Source organism: Triticum dicoccoides, chromosome 3B, assembly GCF_002162155.2.
Source record: "Triticum dicoccoides isolate Atlit2015 ecotype Zavitan chromosome 3B, WEW_v2.0, whole genome shotgun sequence".
In the NCBI taxonomy this organism is placed as follows: Eukaryota; Viridiplantae; Streptophyta; class Magnoliopsida; order Poales; family Poaceae; genus Triticum; species Triticum dicoccoides.
In genome coordinates, this window is record NC_041385.1 from 3,158,820 (window position 1) to 3,178,819 (window position 20,000).

Genomic DNA, 20,000 nt, shown 5'->3' on the forward strand with positions numbered 1-20,000 from the left:
TTTTTATTTTCTGCTATATTTATTTTTTTCTTTTTATTTCTGAGTTGTAATAAGTCATTAAAAATAAGCATCTATGCTCATTTTTTAGTTAAGTTAATCACAACTATTTTTTTTCTATTTATTTCTGATCACAACTATTTTTGCTTCTATTTATTTCTGAGTAGTTTTTTATATAGTTTTTTTTCTTTTTGCTATATTTATTTTTTTCTTTTTATTTCTGAGTTGTAATAAGTCATTAAAAATAAGCATCTATGCTCATTTTTTAGTTAAGTTAATCACAACTATTAAAAATAAGTCATTAAAAATAAAAAAGAGGCGCAATGCTCGTTAATTTGCTTCAAGCCTTTCGGAATAGTGTCAACTGCACTGGACATAGCTCTGTGCAGTCTACCCCTATTCCTCAAGGCTTGAAGCTAACCAACGTGCAGGTGAGCATTGAGCCTCTTCTTCATCGTCTCTGCACTCAGGGCTTATAAACAGCTGCGAGGGCCTCTCGCTGGGCAAGGTGGGACTAAAAAACCAGCTGCAGAAAGAATCCACTAAAAAACAGTTGCAGAAAATAAAAAATTAGACAGGTCCATTGGTACCGGTTGGTGGAGCCAACCGGTACGAATACCCCTCTTTGGTACCGGTTGGTGCCACCAACCGGTACCAATGCCCTCCTTTTGTCCCGGTTGGTACCACTTGTTATATGTGGCGCTAGCTGCTTAATTGCGTCCAACCACCAAGCAACACATAAGTACGTAGGAGCCGGCCAAAACGGCGCCGATGTATTATTGTGGATCATGGCTACAGAGGTAGACCATGGCGGTAACAGTTTCCCTGGTGATGAGCACTCTTTGGTGATATAGTTCATCCTTGTAGATCATCATGCGTTATTGACCTGCCTGCATATATTCTTTTCTGGGTATCTCACCTTTTTCTTTTCAGAATCTCACCTGAACTTTGCATGCTTCCATTGGACTGAAGACTGCACGTGGGTCCATATGCAGCCATCAGCCATGCATGTATAGGTGCATGCATGTGGGTAATTATCGAAAAAGTCTTTCGCCCTGTTTTATATATAAAGCAATGATCACCAACAACCCAGTACAACACACGCCCCTAAAACACACACACTCCCAAGGCAGGATACATAGGCGCTGAGCGCAGCAACACCATCCCTAGCACTACAAGAGCCACCGAGGGCCTCAACCGTGAACACGCCACCGCGAAGAGAAGCTACATATGACGCACAGTGGGCTCCAAGACGGTGCCTACAGGAAGGTTACGGCACCGAAGCACCGCCACCGCCCGACCCAAAGATCAGAGTTTCCCCCGGAGCAACACGACGGGCAGTGAGAGTCGCGGCGACGCCTTCAAGAATGAAACGAGTTTCGCCGTTGCCGGTCAATGCGAAGATAGAACATGTTTTCACCACGACAAATGTTCACTGCCATCGAACGCCATACCCTGGCTACCACGCCGCCCACACGGCCATGGCCACCAGGCAGCACCAAGTCACGAGCTTTGCCCAGGAGCACCACGACACCACCACCAGGGCCGACGCCCCAGCATCCAGGACCTTGACGCCACCTCATCCGCCACCGACCGCTACCCCAACCAAAGAGACGAATGGAAAGGAACCGCCATTCGCACTCCTGAGAACTCCCCAGCGTCGAGACCCGATAGTCCGGCCAAAACTGGCCACCATCGACCTGTCCTGCTACCGGGCACGAGACGAGCCCCGTCCTGCTGTCGGGCACTAGACGAGTCAGGTCCTGCTGCCGGGCGCGAGACGAACTCGGTCCTGCCGCCGGGCGCGAGACGGGCGATGGGCGCCGTTGGGAGAGGGCCAACCCTTCGATGAAGGTTGCGCCCGACCGACGGGGAGAAGAATCGAAGGTCGGCGAGGGCGCTCACCGACAAGCAGACGCCGAAGAAGTCCAGCCGCCGCCGTGAGACGAGCCAGACCAACGCCATGGGTCGCCACCACGCCGTGGCAGCCCACATCCACGTCGGGACCCCGAGGGGCAGCCCCGAACCATCGCCACCACCCTCGCCGCCAATAGCCGCCGCACGCCAGGTCGGCCGAAGCCCACACCGCCGCCAGCGCCACCACCAGCACGAACCACCACCACCACCACCACCGCGCCGCCACTCCACCGACCACCGCGGCCCAAGCTGCCCACAAAGACCCAGCCCGCACCGCCCGCCAGATGAGGTTGTCGCAGCATCCACCGCCGCCAGCGCAAGGACGGGCACGCCACTACCGTCAACCTCCGCCGGCGCCGCCGACCAAGCCCCTGCGCCAGATCGAGCGGATCTGGGTAGAGCCTCGCCCGCGTGCCGCCTTCCGAGCCGGAGCATCGCAGCCGCTGCGCTTCACCAGGCACACGCCGCCGACGCGCCGCCTCCGATTGCCGCACCACGCACCCGCCGCCGCGCCGCAGGGCCCTGCAGCAGCGCCGTGCCGCCACCAGGAGCCGCCGTCCTGTGCCGACCACTCCGAGCAGAGGAGAAGAAGGGGCCCCGTCGCCGCCGCGCCAACCGGGCTTTGCCTGTCAGCGCCAGCCGGCGGCAGCGGGGAAGGAGGGGGAGAGGTGGGGACGATGGGACCAGCTTTCCGAGTTAATTTTCTCAATTTTATTAACCCGGGCGGCTCTTTATTATTGCTTTAAATTTGTAGTTCTTGTTTCAAGTTAAAATTTTTAATTCTCTATTATTTTTATTATATTGATGCTTTATCACATTGCCTTTTATGATGTAGTTCATAGACCATACATAGTGGAATCATATATCTTATTTATTTCCTCTTCCTTCTTTCTATCATCCCTCCCTTTATCCACATCCCTTTAGTTTTGCTTCACAACCTAGAATCCCTTTTCTTTTTTAGAGAAAAAATTGCAGTTGCTACAACTATATGACACATCTACTCATTTATGATAGAGGTATTTATTCATATAGTGACTGTTTCTTAGTTAGGATCTCGACAATACGAAGCAATAGGTTGGTTATTTAGTTACTTTCTATAATTACTAAGTTTTTTTCTTAAAAAAAGAAAAAATAACGAGTCACACACTAAGCATAGCAATTATATTAAATGATTTATCAATTTTCATTAAATCTTATAGAAAGAGGTATAATTTCTTCTTTTGCAGGGATTTCATGAAAAAAGTCTCGTCATTTTTTATTCTATCAATGGACAGAATCCGAAGACAAGATTACTTATTCTTCGTCTACGAATATCCAAATTTTTACACCTAATACTCCATAGATAGTCCGAATTGGATAGCAGCAATAATCAATTTTAGCGCGAATTGTTTGGAGGGGAAGTCTACCCTTTTTAATAGATTCGGCGCGTGCAATTTCTTTTCCTCCGAGACGACCCGCAATTTTTACTTTTACTCCCCTTATATCTGCTTTTTTATTTAATTCAATGGCTTTTTTCATTGCCTTTCGGAATGAAACTCTATTTTTTAATTGGAAAGCTATATATTCTGCAAGAATGTTAGGCTGTCTATAAGGTTCTTTAACTTTTTCGATAGAAATATTAAATCTCTGGTTTACAGAGTTAATTTCCTTTTGTAGATCTTTCTCTAATTCTTCGATTGCTCCTTTTTTCTTTAATAAATTTGGGAATCCAATATGGATTAAGACATGGATCGTATCGATTTCTTTTTGGATTTCTATATGTGTAATTACTTCGGAACTTGAACCTGAGTCCATTTTTCTATTATGTGTAATTACTTCGAAACTTGACTCTGATTCTATTTTTCTATTCGAGCCCTTTTTCCTATTCTTTTGTATATAGTTCTTGATACAATCCCTTATTTTTTTATCTTCCTGTAGACCTTCAAAATAATTTTTTGGTTGTGCGAACCAAAAGGAATGGTGTTTTTGGGTTGTACCAAGTCTGAAACCGAGTGGATTTATTTTTTGTCCCATATTTTTCTATTCTATATTTTTTTTTACTGGGAATTGAAATCTTAGATGGATCTAAAGGTTATTTAGATTTCTTTACTATATTTAGCACAATTGTTATATGACACATTCTTTAATAAATAAATTCGCTTTGTCGAAATCCCTATAATGAGTAGCATTTGCGGCTGCCAAATTAACCAACTTTAAGATGGGATAAGATGCTCAATAGGGCATGAGGTTCAGTATCATAACAGTTTCCTCGTAGTAACGCCAGCGAATCTCGTCAAGAACTCTTTGTGCTTTGAAAACAGACATAGGGATACGTTTTTGTGCTTTGAAAACTCTCTTGAACTTAAGTAGACGATCGGTTGGAACTTTCCTTGCGAGTTTCCTTAGCCCACTTTTCTTCTTCTTTATCCTAGGGATATACTTTACTAGTTTGAAACTTGTCATAAATAAGGTTATTCCCCGCCTACCTTTACTTTATTTTCAATCTTTTTTTATTCTTAATCTTTCTATTCAGAATTCAGTTAACGACGAGATTTAGTATCCTTTCTTGCATTTTCATAACTCGTGAAATGCCGAGTAGGCACGAATTCGCCCAATTTGCGACCTACCATAGGATTTGTTATGTAAATAGGTATATGTTCCTTTCCATTATGAATCGCGATTGTATGGCCAACCATTGTGGGTAGAATGCTAGATGCCCGGGACCACGTTACTATTGTTTATTTCTCCTCCTTCATATTGACCTTTTCTATCTTTGCCAATAAATGATGAGCTACAAAAGGATTCATTTTTTTTCGTGTCACAGCTGATTACTCCTTTTTTTTCCTTTTTAAAGAGTGGCATTCTATGTCCAATATCTCGATCGAAGTACGGAGGTCAGAATAAATAGAATAATGATCAATGGAAAAAAGAAAAAAAATCCTTTAGTTGGATAAGGGGCGGATGTAGCCAAGTGGATCAAGGCAGTGGATTGTGAATCCACCATGCGCGGGTTCAATTCTCGTCGTTCGCCCATCGCATTATTGCAAATTCCAAAAATGCAATTTTCCATATTCCTAGTTATGTATTTACTTACGGCGACGAAGAATAAAACTATCGCTATATTTTTTCCTTTTCCTAGTTCTTCTTCCAAGCGCAGGATAACCCCAAGGGGTTGTGGGTTTTTTTCTACCAATGGGAGCTTTCCCTTCACCGCCCCCATGGGGGTGGTCCACAGGGTTCATAACTACCCCTCTTACTACGGGGCGTTTACCTAGACAACACTTAGATCCGGCTCTACCCAAACTTTTTTGGTTCACCCCAACATTACCCACTTGTCCGACTGTTGCTAAGTAGTTTTGGGATACTAAACGGACCTCCCCAGATGGTAATCTTAAAGTGGCCGATTTACCCTCTTTTGCAATGAGTTTCACTACAGCACCTGCTGCTCTAGCTAATTGCCCACCCCTTCCACGTGTGATTTCTATGTTATGCATGGCCGTGCCTAAGGGCATATCGGTTGAAGTAAATTCTTCTTTTCTCTCAAAAAACCCCTTCCCAAACTGTACAAGCTTCTTCCAAAGCATACGGCTTTCCAGATGTATATGACGATCTCTAGACAGATGGATCTTATATGAATCATATGATGAAGTACCACATGAGTGGATATATAGGAAAGGAATCCAAATCCGTCGAATCGCTCATGTTATGATCTTCTACATCCTAGGTCTCTGCGTTCCGTCATCTGGCTTATGTTCTTCATGTAGCATTCAGATCGAATGACTCTATGAAATTACGTCGATACTTCCACATATTATGGGTAACGTTGGAGACATCCCTATTTTCCCCCAGGGGTCTTAGTTACCACTGCTTAGCTTTCAATTTGCCTCTGACCATCAAATTAAATGTGAATAACCCGTCCTCCTCTCTTTGACACAAGGGGCGCTTCCGGTTCTGTGCGTGCTTCAAACAATTTTGTCTTCTCCATATTACCATATCTCTAGAGCCAATAATTTTCTATGAGGAACTACTGAACTCAATCACTTGCTGCCGTTACTCAACAGTTTTCTGTTGAGGTCTATCCCATAGAGGTAGTAAAATTGGATCAGTGATTGATTTCTAGGTTTCGTCGTAAACCTAATTGGTTACTTCCAATAACGTAAATCAATAGTTCAAACCGCACTCAAAGGTAGGGCATTTCCCATTGATATAGGAACTTTTGTACCAGAAACAATAGTATCTCCAATTATAGCCCCTCTGGGATGTAAAATATATCTCTTCTCACCATCCCCATAGTGTATGAGACAAATGTATGCATTTCGATTAGGGTCGTATTCTATGGTTACGATTCTACTAGATATGTCTTTTTGATTCCGTCGAAAATCTATTTTACGGTATAGGCGCTTATGACCTCCCCCTCTATGCCTTGCGGTAATGATTCCTCTGGAATTACGACCTTTACCACAACGGTGCCGTCCATGGATCAAATTATTTCGTGGATTGGATTTCACTTGCCTGTCTACGGTTTCCTTGCGTGTGCTCGGGATAGGTGTTTTGTATAAATGTTTCGCCGTATTATTAAGTATTCTCCTTTAGTTTTTTTCTCTATCTAGAAGCGCAGCGGTTTCCAAGATAACTCATTAGAATTATTAATAAGATGGTCCTAATATATTAGCAATATTTAGATTGCCCCCTCTTTTTATTCACTTTATTACTTCTATTCTAGACCCTATCCCTATGGTTTATTCTTATGAAATATCATATAAAATAGAAGGTATAAGAAATGGATATAATGAAATTCTTGATTCGATCTTACGACCTAATTTATTTGATTAATGGATCAACAACCAAACCACCCATTTTATGAAAAATAAGGAGCATGGTCTTATTCAAATTCAAAGCGCTTCGTAATCTTCAACCAGTTCTGTGCTTCAATATAATTTCCCGGAGTAAGCGCTATAGCTTGTTTCCAATATTCAGCAGCTTGATCAAACCAAGCTTCCGCAATTTCCGAATCACCCTGTAGAATGGCCTGTTCTCCTCGGTCGGAATAGGAAGTTCCTTCCCTTAGAACCGTACTTGAGAGTTTCCTACCTCATACGGCTCAGAAATTGCTATCTGGATTTCCCCTATCTTAACTGAATTCGATTTATCAAAAATCGATCCAATTTGTTCTTGGGTTAAGCAGACGAAATTAATTACCTAAGTTTCAAACCCTAATTTTTATCAATAATCAGTTTGATCTTTTTTCCCACCTTCAGAAGAATGAAGCATAGATAGATATAGAGCCTTCGTTCAAATTTTCTGAAAGGTAACTATCCCGGTTTCATATATGAAATCTCTATAGAATCCTTGAAAAAGACTTTTTTCCATAAGAAAGAAAAAAGAACTTACTATCTTTGGGATCTGATACTACACCGCTGCTTAATCCCTTAGTGGATCGGCTCTATTACATAAGTGGATTCCTAAATTTTGCCCCATATCATGGGATAAGTAAGCAGTTTTTTTTAGTTGTATCGACCCAGTCGCTCACTAATTGATCTTTACGGTGCTTTCTCTATCAATTTGAGAAACTTTATCCATAGAGTAGTAGTATAGGCAATACTTTCTTCGTTTTTTGATTCTCGTGAAGTGTCCTTCCTTCCTACAGCTGATAGGGAAAAATCGTTGTTTTTACGATCCCTATGTAGAAAGCCCTTTTTTCTAGTATTTACTAGAAAATTTGATCCTCTCTTTTTTTTTCTTTCTATAGTGGAGATAGTCGCACGTAATGACAGATCACGGCCTTATTATTAAAAGCTTGCGGTAAGAAGGGGTTTCGTTCTAGTGCCCGGAAATAATATTCCAAAGCCTTTGTATGCTCTCCATTGCTTGTGTGTATAAGGCCTATGTTATAGAGTATATAACTTCGATCATAGGGATCGATTTCTAGTCGCGTAGCTTCATAATAATTTTGCAAAGCTTCCGCATAATTTCCTTCGGATTGAGCCAACATCCGTTACGGTCGTTCATTCTATTCAAAAAATCTCCATTCCAAAACCTTACATGAGGTTTTCATCTCATACGGCTCCTCCCTTCTGTACATAATAGTACTAAGCGAAATAATCTATAGAATCAAAATAGAATTAGTCCCGTCTCATTATGAACCAAAAGGGGCTGGTATTTTTCCAAGAAATCTCTAGCCAACCTTCCCACAAGAGGTTTTACTTAACACCAATGAATTCTATTAATGCTAGAGGAAAACGATAGCTCCAATAATTTCTTTGTTCTCAACGCCTCCTATTTAGAGGAATTAGCTACTTCAACGATCTTTGATGGTTATAGGGGTATCCAAAGTACAAACCTGATGGTTGTTTGTTATCCCAACCATTCTTCCCAGCCCTGATACCGATCAGGAAAGGGGTAATTTCTAACAAAGTTTTTCTCTTGTTGATTCCTATTTCTAGGTGTAGTGCTTTTCTCCCCTATGCTGCCTACGGATACTAATAGAGTAGGATTGGCCTGTAATCCATACCATACCATATCCTGTAGGTGTAACCTTTTGCTCCATACTCAAATCTACAATTGAAGTATCTGAAGCCGCATCAATCGAGGATACACGATGGAAGGAATTGTTAGTTCGCCTCACCTTCCCGAAGCGTGGGTTTGTTTGCTTTACAAATTTGGTTCTCTCTATGCCAACCCCCTCTCTTTTTCGTAAGACTGAGGTATAGGTAGGGCTAAAAAAAAGCAAAAAAAAAGAGTCAAATCGCACCATCTCTATAATAAGTAAATGCCTTTTTTCTCCTGAGGTTGTCGTAATTATTCGCAATAAAATATTGGCTACAATTGAGGAGGTCTTATCAATGAAATTTCCATTTACATGGGATCTAGGCATAATTCCCAACCCATTCTATATAGAATTGTTTTCATTCCTTCACAAAATAACATAAAAACAAACACATTCGATTCTTATAATTATAAATAGATTGATCCATATGCTCTACTCTAAATCCATATGCTTTAAATGGATAAGAGAGATATGGATTTTCCGCTCAGCTCAAATTGTATCCTTTTCCTTCTGCTTGGACACGAAGAGATATGAAATATTTGACTAAGACTGGATTTCATTCCACTTTCCTATTTCTGAACAACAACTTATGTTATCAAATATTTCGTGTTTTCAAAGTTATTAATTGTCTCATACCCTATTTTTGATTTTGATAGTATGGTGTAGCGTATCTTATGGAAACGGAATTCTAAGGTTTCTTTATTTTATTATGCAATAAGAAGAATTCTTCCATTTTCTTTTTCTTTAGTTGCGGGAAAACCCAAATTAAAACTTTTATTTTATAGCGAGCACAATTCCTAGTAAAAAATCATGTATCCTTCCACTTAGATCAAAAGGAATTTTTCCAATAGAACTATGGAACCCCCGAGTGGTTGGGTTGTACCTGTACTGCAGGAATAAGAAAACTCGCTATTCAGTCAGTTTATTTTCCATAATAAGTTATGTAGGAGAGATGGCCGAGCGGTTCAAGGTGTAGCATTGGAACTGCTATGTAGACTTTTGTTTACCGAGGGTTCGAATCCCTCTCTTTCCGTCTTTCTTAATTCATCAACGTTAAGGATCACAATGTATCAAATCAAATAACAATTTTTTCCAGCAATAATATAATATCTTATATTATGTTATTTTTATTTAATAGAAATTAGAAATTCTCTATAGCAAATTACTATGGTATGTAAAATGCACATAGAGGAAAAAAGAAAAAAGGATCCTAATCTTAGGGTTAATCAATTTTAGCTAGTTGATGGGAAAATACAAATTAATGGTAATGGTCTTAGGGCGATTTAGTTCGGGGAAAGGGGAAGGGGAAGAAAATTCTATGAACCTTTCCTTTTTTCGTTAAGTTCAAGTCTGACGAGAGTAATATTCTACAACTAACAACTCATTTATTTTGAGACCGACCCACTTCCTATCTAGGATTTTTTTTACTAGTCCTTTATATTCCAATGTGTCAATCGCCAAATGCTTTGGCAATTTCCCCGGGTCCGATGAAGCAATATAATTTTGAACTAGACCTTTTGATCTTTGGTTATCTTTCGTAGTAATAATATCTCGGGGTTTGCAACGAAAACTTGGTATATTGACTATACGACCATTAACTAAAATATGTTTATGGTTGACTAATTGGCGGGCCCCAATCAAAAAAGGATATTATCCAAATGCATTTCAAGTAATTGTAGTAAAACTTGGCCTGTTGACCTTTTTGCTTTTCCAGCAATATGTACATATCTAAGTAATTGTCGTTCTGTCAGACCATAATGAAAACGCAATTTCTGTTTTTCTTGAAGACGAATACGATATTGCTCCTTTTTCCCAGAATTGAATTTTTTTTAAGATTACTTCCGGATTTAGGTGTTTTTCTAGTGAGTCCTGGTAAAGCTGCCAGGCGGCGTATTTTTTTTAAACGAGGTCCTCGATAACGGGACATGAAGACTTCTTTTTTTATTTTATTGAAATTTCATTTTACACAATTAATTTCATTGTATTTACATTACAGAATACATCGAAATTAAAACTGAATTAAACTACAGGATAAACAGAGTAAAATCAACTAAAGTACCCCAAAAAATGGAATTTCATCAAAATCTTTATTTTTTGTATATATATTATTTATTTTGTTGTTTTGTATCTAGCAAAATTGTAAGGTAAAAAACATAAAAGATCCTGGATTCTCCATTTAATTCGGAAAAAAAGAGATTCTTGTTCGTAGAACATCGATAGAGAAAAAAAAGCCGACTATCGGATTTGAACCGATGACCCTCGCATTACAAATGCGATGCTCTAACCTCTGAGCTAAGTGGGCTTACATAACGGAAATAGTGTAACAAATAGAAATAGGTATAGTATAGGAAATCCGTAAAATCTCAGATATTAGTTATTAATCTTAGCTATTAACTAGTTCTAAATTTGAAGTTATACTTATAAAAATAAAAAAATACTAAAACTTCTTAAAGATAAAGTTAGCTTGATATGCTTAACTATAGGATATTAAAAAATAAAATTATAGAATTTATTGGTATTTTCATTCGATCATTATAGACTTTATTATTTGTTAATAATTTGAGGATTAATATTTCACTAAGGGGAACATAGAGTCAGAGTAAATAAAATTGCTAATTCTGATTAGAAAAAAAGAATAAATATCAAGCGTTATAGTATAATTTTGAATACTATAAAAAAGTAAGACGGAGGTAGGGGAGATAAAAACTTTTGGATATATTGATTCGGATTGAATTGCAAATACATCAAGGATAGAATCAATTCAATTCTGAATTGTAATAAGCAAGTGAGGTCTCTCAAATAGAGTCGAACTGAACTGCTAGACTACGTTGAGTGATGAACTCAATGATTCAAAAAAAAAACTAAGAGATGGATGAAATTACACAAGGAATCCTGGTCTCAAAGAAGAGGGAAATGGGGATATGGCGATATCGGTAGACGCTACGGACTTGATTGTATTGAGCCTTGGTATGGAAACCTGCTAAGTGGTAACTTCCAAATTCAGAGAAACCCTGGAATTAAAAAAGGGCAATCCTGAGCCAAATCCGTGTTTTGAGAAAACAAGGGGTTCTCGAACTAGAATACAAAGGAAAAGGATAGGTGCAGAGACTCAATGGAAGCTGTTCTAACGAATCGAGTTAATTATGTTGTGTTGTTAGTGGAATTCCTTCTAATTCTAAATTAGAGAAAGAGGGGTTTCATACCTTATACATTTAATAAACACGTATAGATACTGACATAGCAAATGATTAATCACAGAACTCATATTATAATTATAATATAGGTTCTTTATCTTTTTAAAAAATGAAATTAGAAATGATAATGATTATGAAATAAAAAACTCATATCATATTTTTTTTATTATTGTGAATCCACTCCAATCGAATATTGAATAATCAAATTCTTCAATTCAAATTCAAAGTTTTCGAGATCTTTAAAAAAGTGGATTAATCGGACGAGGACAAAGAGATAGTCCCATTCTACATGTCAATACTGACAACAATGAAATTTCTAGTAAAAGGAAAATCCGTCGACTTTATATGTTGTGAGGGTTCAAGTCCCTCTATCCCCAAATCCTCTTTTATTCCCTAACTATACTATATTATTATTATTTATCCTCTTTTTTTCTTTTTATCAATGCAATGGGTTTAAGATTCATTAGCTTTCTCATTCTACTCTTTCACAAAGGAATGTGAAGAGAACTCAATGGATCTTATCCTATTCATTGAATAGATTTCTTTTTTATTAGAGTATCGGCGAGAAATCTTGGTTATTCACTCTATTTTTAAGTTTTATTTAAGTAAACCATGCACAATGCATAGGACTACCCCCCCCCCCCCTCAAATTTAAAATTTGAAATACTTTAATTAATTTTTAGTCCTTTTAATTGACATACATACAAATACTCTACTAGGATGATGCACAAGAAAAGGTCAGGATAGCTCAGTTGGTAGAGCAGAGGACTGAAAATCCTCGTGTCACCAGTTCAAATCTGGTTCCTGGCAGAGAAAAAAAAAGATCCACCGAATAGGTATTGATCCAAATACCTCGAGATGGATTGTGATACATATTCATTAATAATATTTATTCATCTAAGTGGATAAATCTATAATATAAATATAGAGGCACTTCTTTTTCTTTTTAAAGAAGTTTTAAAATATATCTTTTCTTTATGATAAAGAAGGGGGTGAGATTCCCCTTTATTTTTTTGCGTTTCTTAATTTTGTATTGCGCTATTCCGACGAATATTTTTTTAGTCTTGCTTATCTTTATCTTATCTTATTTTCCTAGTTGTGCTAAGTAATGTGCGCGGTACAAAGTTCCTGGTAGAGAACTTCTTTGAGTCATCCTATTTTTCTGTTCATATGAAGGAAATTAATATGCGATTTTCAAAATAGGGGAATCCAAATGAAACCCTTTTTTTGCTCAGTCTATCTGGAATGCTTTTGTATAATTAGGAATTAATTATAAATAGGTATTCCGTTTCATCTAGGAAAAGAACCTAAAAATATTCCTTGACTTGAATTTCTCATCATTCAATGAGCATCTTGTATTTCATAGAAATTGGGGGTTATATAATCCTTACGTAAGGGCCAGCCTATCCAACTTTCAGGCATTAGGATACGTTTAAGGCGCGGGTGATTATCATAAGAGATTCCCACCATATCATAAGATTCGCGTTCTTGAAAATCGGCACTTCTCCAAATCCAGAAGACAGACGGAATTCTAGGATTATCCTTTTGGGCAAAGACTTTTATGCAGACTTCTTCTGGATTATCTATACCATATTGTATTCTCGTAAGATGATACATGCTAGCTAAAGATCCACTGGGTGCTACATCATAAGCACATTGGGAGCGTAAGTAATTGTAACCATATACATATAAAATGACAGCAATGGAATCCCAATCCCCTGCTTTTATTTGTAAAGTCTCTATTCCTCGGTGATCAAAGCCCAAAGACCTATGAACCACCTCATGTTTGACTAGCCAATTAGATAACCAACCCTGCTGCATTGTCTTCATCTCTCCCTCTTTGTATAAATATTTCACATTTTGGATGCAAGTTTGAAAGATTGCCCTGCTTTTTATTTTTCTACACAAAAGAGCCCCTCTCCTAATTCACTAATTTGTAGGAAGGTACTGAACTTTTGGATTTGAAAAAAGTTTCAGAAGATATATCTAATGTAGATGGTGATTGATAGAGGAATTCTTGCTCATAAGTTCCTGTATGAGTACTGCGCCTAACATAAAGCTTGTGACTGGTAGTAAAACATCTATTTTTATTTTGAGATAGAGTTCGATCCTCAATTATTTCTCGCGATATCTTCTTACGAAGTTTTGTTAGGGCATCTATAACTGCCTCCGGTTTAGGTGGGCAGCCCGGCAAGTAGACATCCACAGGAATTAACTTATCAACTCCCCGAACAGTACTATAGGAATCCGTACTGAACATTCCCCCTGTAATAGTACAGGCTCCCATAGCAATGACGTATTTTGGTTCAGGCATTTGCTCGTATAATCTCACTAAAGAGGGAGCCATTTTCATTGTTACTGTACCGGCTGTTAAAATTAGGTCTACTTGCCTAGGACTTGATCTTGGTACCAATCCATAACGATCAAAGTCGAATCGTGAGCCTATTAATGAAGCAAATTCAATGAAACAACAACTGGTGCCGTATAGAAGGGGCCATAAACTGGAGAGTCTTGACCAATTCAAAAGATCATTTGGTGTAGTTGAAATAACAGAATTGGAACTTGTTTGGTCAAGTAAGGGAAACTCAATCAAATTCATAACTGTCTCAATAGAATCTTTTCCTTCTTTTTTTTGTCTAAATATTCAGTTAAGACCATTCCAAGGCTCCTTTTCGCCATGCATAAACTAAACCAACAACTAAGATAAGCACGAAAATCAAAGCTTCGATAAAAACAGATACACCCAATACGTCGAAACTCATTGCCCAAGGGTATAGAAAGACGGTTTCCACATCAAAAACAACAAAAATGAGCGCAAACATATAATAGCGTATTCGGAATTGTACCCAAGCCCCTCCCATGGGTTCTATACCCGATTCATAACTAGAAAGCTTCTCTGGTCCTTCACTAACCGGGGCTAAAAGTCCAGAAATCAAAAATGCCAAAATAGGAATAAGGCTTGCTATTATTAGAAATGTCCAAAAAATATCATATTCGTGAAGCAGAAACATAATGTACTCCCATTAATGTGGAATAGGCGGAACTTAAATTAGTCAATTCAATTCAGCATTGTCAATTTATCCAGAACTTCTCTCTTTTCCTCGGTGAAACAAGAATCTTTTTTGTTCAAACAAAAGCGCTTAGTTTAGCCTTTGTTTCCTCTGTGCTGCATCTTCTTTAAAGGTTCATCCAATGGAATCCCAACTCCCTTTCTTTTGGATTTCCATTCTATTTAGATATGGTGTATGTAGATCTAATTCTTATATAAAGAAAACTTTCTCGTTTCACTTTGTCTCGCTTTCTCTAGAATCTCTAGAAAAAAGAATAGCTCTATCCTTTATTTAATATTTAATAATAAAATAATAAGAGACTATTAAATAAAAATGAGAATACTACTAAATTAGAACCTAATTAAGATAGTAGGACTAATCTATGCAGTATAATAAATGAGAAGTAATACTATAAAATAAAAATAAAGAACTCTATTTCAGAACTATGAGACAGAATATTCTGTTTTCTTATTTACTCTTTACTTTATTTTTTCTATTTAAAGTTGATCAATTTACATAATGTATCTATAAACAAAGTAATAAATATACTTAAAACAAAGTAGGAATTCGCAAAATGGATAAAATCATTGCAGTTATAATAGGGAAGTCTAGAGATATCCTATTTGAAGGAGGACGTGATTCAAATCAGGGAAAGGATCCTTTCTTCTATTGATTTGATAGAAATTCGTTTTTCTTTTCCTGTCTGTATGATTTTGATTTTCGATGAATGAGCCTTTGGTAATGCTTTTATCTCTATTCTATGTCGCAGGCGCCTATCCAGTCTATAAACAAATACTAATTAGAAAATGAATGAAAACTATACTAAACTAAAGAAAACATAGGATAGAGATCCTAAAATCTAAAAAAGGGCATATTAGGGCTATATGGATTCGAACCGTAGACCTTCTCGGTAAAACAGATCAAACGGATTATTATCGAAATGATTTGAACTGTTTCAAAGACCCAACATGCATTTTTTTGCATTGGGCTCTTTCATAAACTGATTTAAAGATCAGTTAGTCCACCATAGTTTTTCTTTACGAAAAGATAATGAGATGGCTCGCTGTGCTCTGATTGATTTTTTGCATTATGATCTATCTAGGAGCAATACCAAAGTGTTTCAAAGGAGGATTACCTTGACTTAGGTCTGCCTCCGGTCTAAATTAAATCAACCTAAGTGAAATGGAGTCTCTATCGTTCCACTTCAAGAGTTAACTATGAGACTTCATACACCTTAAAGTTCATAGAACGAAAAGAAGTTTTTTGGAGGCCCTTATCCTCATTATGCCTAGCATTTAGTGGGCTGGATATTTACCTTATCAACTAGCAAATCCATAGGGGTTCTATTTGATTAGGCACCTGAATTGGCACCTGAATCGGACTGAACCGACTGTTTGTCAGGCTACTGTTCTCCTATTCTCTCGAATCTATAAAGTAAGACATTGATTTTGCAATAAGATCGATTATGTTCATTGCATAATAAGCTCCTTTGAAAAGCATTGGCGCACGTGTAAACGAGTTGCTCTACCGAACTGAGTTATAGCCCTTATCAGAGATATCTTAACATATAGATAATTTCTTGTCAAGATGAATATTTTCTAATGCCAGAGGATACCCCTTTGATCTGTATCTGTTTAGTATTTAGTTTAGTATTTAGTATATAACAAACCAATAACAGAGCGGTATTGCTTAGAAAAGGGATTCAATATATAATCGATCGAAGTAATTGGTCTTCCTTTGTGGTGATAAATTGCCTACTTAACTCAGTGGTTAGAGTATTGCTTTCATACGGCGGGAGTCATTGGTTCAAATCCAATAGTAGGTAAGTAGGTAGAAAAATTACTAGATAGCATTGGACTTACTTCGCTTCGCTATCTAATAACTTTTTCTACCCCTCTTCCCTTTTTCTTTGTATCAACTATAAACCACTGGATTGTCTTCAATTGGACGGGGGAATCCAATTGACAGCCTCGATTCGTATCCTAGCTCGTCTGAGAGCGAGCTTCGCTTCAACCAAATCTTTCGTACCCTCAGCTTTACTCAAGTTAGCTTCGGCTATTTCAAGTGCCTTTTGAGCTTCTTCCGGATCAATATCACTACCCAGTTCCGCATCATTTCCTAAAATGATGATCTCATTATTAATTATTCTCGCAAAACCGCTCCACAGAACCGCTGTTAACCATTGGTCGTTGAGGAGGCATATTCTCAAAGGACCCATATCTACTGCTGTGTTAATGGGGGCGTGGTTTGGTAATACGCCAATTTGGCCACTATTAGTGGATAAAATGATTTCTTTCACTTCACAATCCCAAATAATTCTCTTAGGAGTCAGTACATAAAGATTTAATTTCATTTCTTCGATTTGTTCTCCTCTTCTAAGGTTATAGCTTTCATGCTAGCTTCATCGATGTTACCCACCAAATAAAAAGCCTGTTCAGGTAGGCCGTCTAATTCTCCGGAAAGGATTAGTTGAAATCCCCTAATAGTTTCCGCAAGAGCAACATACTTTCCTCGAGAACCAGTAAAAACTTCTGCCACAAAGAACGGTTGTGATAAGAAACGCTCAATTTTTCCGATAATTCATCCAAGCCAAGAATTGCGATAATGTCCTGAAGTTCTTTGTAACGTTGTAAAGTTTCCTTAACTCTTTGCGCAGTTTCATAATGTTCGTTGCCAACGATCCGAGGCTGTAACATAGTCGAGGTTGAATCTAAAGGATCTACTGCTGGATAAATACCCTTGGAAGCTAATCCTCTGGAAAGTACGGTAGTAGCATCCAAATGTGCAAATGTTGTGGCAGGGGCAGGGTTGGTCAAATTGTCTGCAGGTACATAAACTGCTTGAATCGAAGTTATAGATCCCTTTTTAGTAGAAGCAACTCTTTCTTGCAAAGAACCCATTTCTGTACTAAGAGTAGGTTGATAACCCACTGCGGAGGGCATTCTCCCTAATAAAGCGGATACCTATGATCCTGCTTGAACAAAACGAAAGATATTATCGATAAATAAAAGCACGTCTTGCTTATTAACATCTCAGAAATATTCCGCCATAGTTAGGGCAGTTAAACCAACTCTCATACGAGCTCCCGGTGGTTCATTCATTTGGCCATAGACTAGAGCTACCTTTGATTCCTCAATATTTTTTTCATTAATTACTCCGAATTCTTTCATTTCCATATAAAGATCATTTCCTTCACGAGTCCGTTCCCCTACTCCACCGAATATGGATACGCCCCCATGAGCTTTAGCAATGTTATTGATTAATTCCATGATCAGTACTGTTTTACCTACTCCAGCCCCCCCAAATAGTCCTATTTTTCCTCCACGTCGATAAGGAGCTAAAAGATCGACGACCTTAATACCTGTTTCAAAGATGGATAATTTCGTATCTAACTCGATAAAGGCAGGCGCAGATCTATGAATAGGGAACGTTGCACTACTATCTACAGGACCCAAATTGTCAACAGGCTCCCCAAGAACGTTGAAAATTCGTCCGAGAGTAGCTCCACCGACCGGAACACTGAGAGGAGCTCCCGTGTCAATCACTTCCATTCCTCTCATCAACCCGTCTGTAGCACTCATAGCTACAGCTCTAACTCTATTATTTCCTAATAATTGTTGTACCTCACAAGTCACATTAATTTGCTTATCGGCAGTGTCTCTACTCTGGACTACCAAAGCGTTATAAATATAAGGTAACTTGCCTGGGGGAAAAGTGACATCCAGCACGGGTCCAATAATTTGATCGATACGACCTGTACTTTTTTCTTCAATTGTGGAAACCCCGGGAGGAGAAGTAGTAGGATTGGTTCTCATAATTATCACATAATTAAAAAAAGGAATTTGTCGAAATTTTTCTTTTTTTATTGTTGAATAATGCCAAATCAAATCAAAAAAAAATCCAAAAGTAAAAAGGAAATGAATTAGTTAATTCAATAAGAGAGAAAAGGGGACCAGGACTTGATTTCGTTGCCCAAGCGAATCCCATTCAATCGTTTACTCATGGAATGAGTCCGTTGGAAAGTTCAATCAATCTTTTTTTCATATACATTTTGCCTTTTGTGGAGGATCTGTGCCTACTCTACTTTCCTATCTAGGACTTCGATATACAAAATATATACTACTGTGAAGCATAGATTGCTGTCAACAAAGAATTTTATTAGTATTTAGTTAGGTATTTGCATTCAAAATAAGAAAAGAGAACTATTAAGAACTTGTAAAATAAGGATTACGAATTAATTTGGGTTGCGCTATATCTATCAAAGAGTATACAATAATTATGGATTTGGTAAATCAAATCCATGGTTTAATAACGAACCGTGTTAACTTACCATAACAACAACTCAATTCCCATCGAATTCCTATAGTGGAATTCCTATCTATAGGATAGAACATACACAGGGTGTACGCATTATATATGAATGAAACATATTCATTAACCTAAGCATGCCCTCAATTTTCTTTAATGAGTTGATATTATATTAATTGAATATCCTTTTTGTTTTACGAGATTTTTTCTAAAGTTTCATTTACGCCTAATTAACATCGAGTAGACCCTGTTATTGTGAGAATTCTTAATTCAAGAGTTATAGGGAGGGACTTATGTCACCACAAACAGAAACTAAAGCAGGTGTTGGATTTCAAGCTGGTATTAAAGATTATAAATTGACTTACTACAACCCAGAGTATGAAGCTAAGGATACTGATATCTTGGCAGCATTCCGAGTAAGTCCTCAGCCTGGGGTTCCGCCCGAAGAAGCAGGGGCTGCAGTAGCTGCCGAATCTTCTACTGGTACATGGACAACTGTTTGGACTGATGGACTTACCAGAGAATTTGATAAGCCAATGATTTTTTCCGTCTTTCATAATATGGTTAACCACCATGTTAACTAATCGATTACGAAAAATTGGATCGGATTTTGCAGTTCTTTTTTCTGCAGTACCTCGACGTGACATGAGCGTGAAAGAGGTTCAAGAATCCGTTTTCTTTTTATAAGGGCTAAAATCACTTTTTTTTGGCTTTTTGACCCCATATTGTAGGGTGGATCTCGAAAGATAGGAAAGATCTCCCTCCAAGCCGTACATACGACTTTCATTGAATACGGCTTTCCACAGAATTCTATAGGGATCTATGAGATCGAGTATGGAATTCTGTTTACTCACTTTAAATTGAGTATCCGTTTCCCTCCTTTTCCCGCTAGGATCGGAAATCCTGTATTTTCCATATCCATACGATCAAGTCCTTAGGTTTCCGAAATAGTGTAATGGAAAAAGAAGTGCTTCGAATCATTGCTATTTGACTCGGACCTGTTCTGAA

General features: G+C 38.2%; 1 protein-coding gene, 3 non-coding genes and 2 pseudogenes across 4 annotated transcripts; 2 read left to right on the forward strand and 4 right to left on the reverse strand.

Moving 5' to 3' along the window:
- Positions 1-4,975: 4,975 nt before the first annotated feature.
- Positions 4,976-6,750, reverse strand: LOC119274165 (50S ribosomal protein L2, chloroplastic-like). The gene is made up of 4 exons (XM_037554844.1): positions 6,744-6,750; positions 6,598-6,625; positions 6,074-6,480; positions 4,976-5,410 (listed from the first exon to the last, which is right to left on the reverse strand). The coding sequence occupies exons 1-4, from the start codon at positions 6,748-6,750 to the stop codon at positions 4,980-4,982; spliced, it is 873 nt and encodes a 290-aa protein (XP_037410741.1). The 3' UTR covers positions 4,976-4,979.
- On the reverse strand, positions 6,516-9,048 carry LOC119274249 (annotated as a pseudogene).
- A 338-nt stretch (positions 9,049-9,386) lies between these two features.
- TRNAS-GGA lies at positions 9,387-9,473 on the forward strand. Its single transcript has one exon. It is a non-coding gene; the product is annotated as a tRNA-Ser (tRNA).
- Positions 9,474-10,669: 1,196 nt separating this feature from the next.
- On the reverse strand, positions 10,670-10,742 carry TRNAT-UGU. Its single transcript has one exon. It is a non-coding gene; the product is annotated as a tRNA-Thr (tRNA).
- A 1,629-nt stretch (positions 10,743-12,371) lies between these two features.
- On the forward strand, positions 12,372-12,444 carry TRNAF-GAA. The gene has a single exon. It is a non-coding gene; the product is annotated as a tRNA-Phe (tRNA).
- Positions 12,445-17,033: 4,589 nt separating this feature from the next.
- Positions 17,034-19,057, reverse strand: LOC119274250 (annotated as a pseudogene).
- Positions 19,058-20,000: the final 943 nt, after the last annotated feature.

Coding starts and splice junctions, on each gene's coding strand:
- LOC119274165 (XM_037554844.1), bottom strand. Junction 6,481..6,597: donor TCTAGAATAGAAGTAATAAA/GTGAATAAAAAG, acceptor AAAAAACTAAAG/GAGAATACTTAATAATACGG. Junction 5,411..6,073: donor GGGAAATGCCCTACCTTTGA/GTGCGGTTTGAA, acceptor AATTTACTTCAA/CCGATATGCCCTTAGGCACG.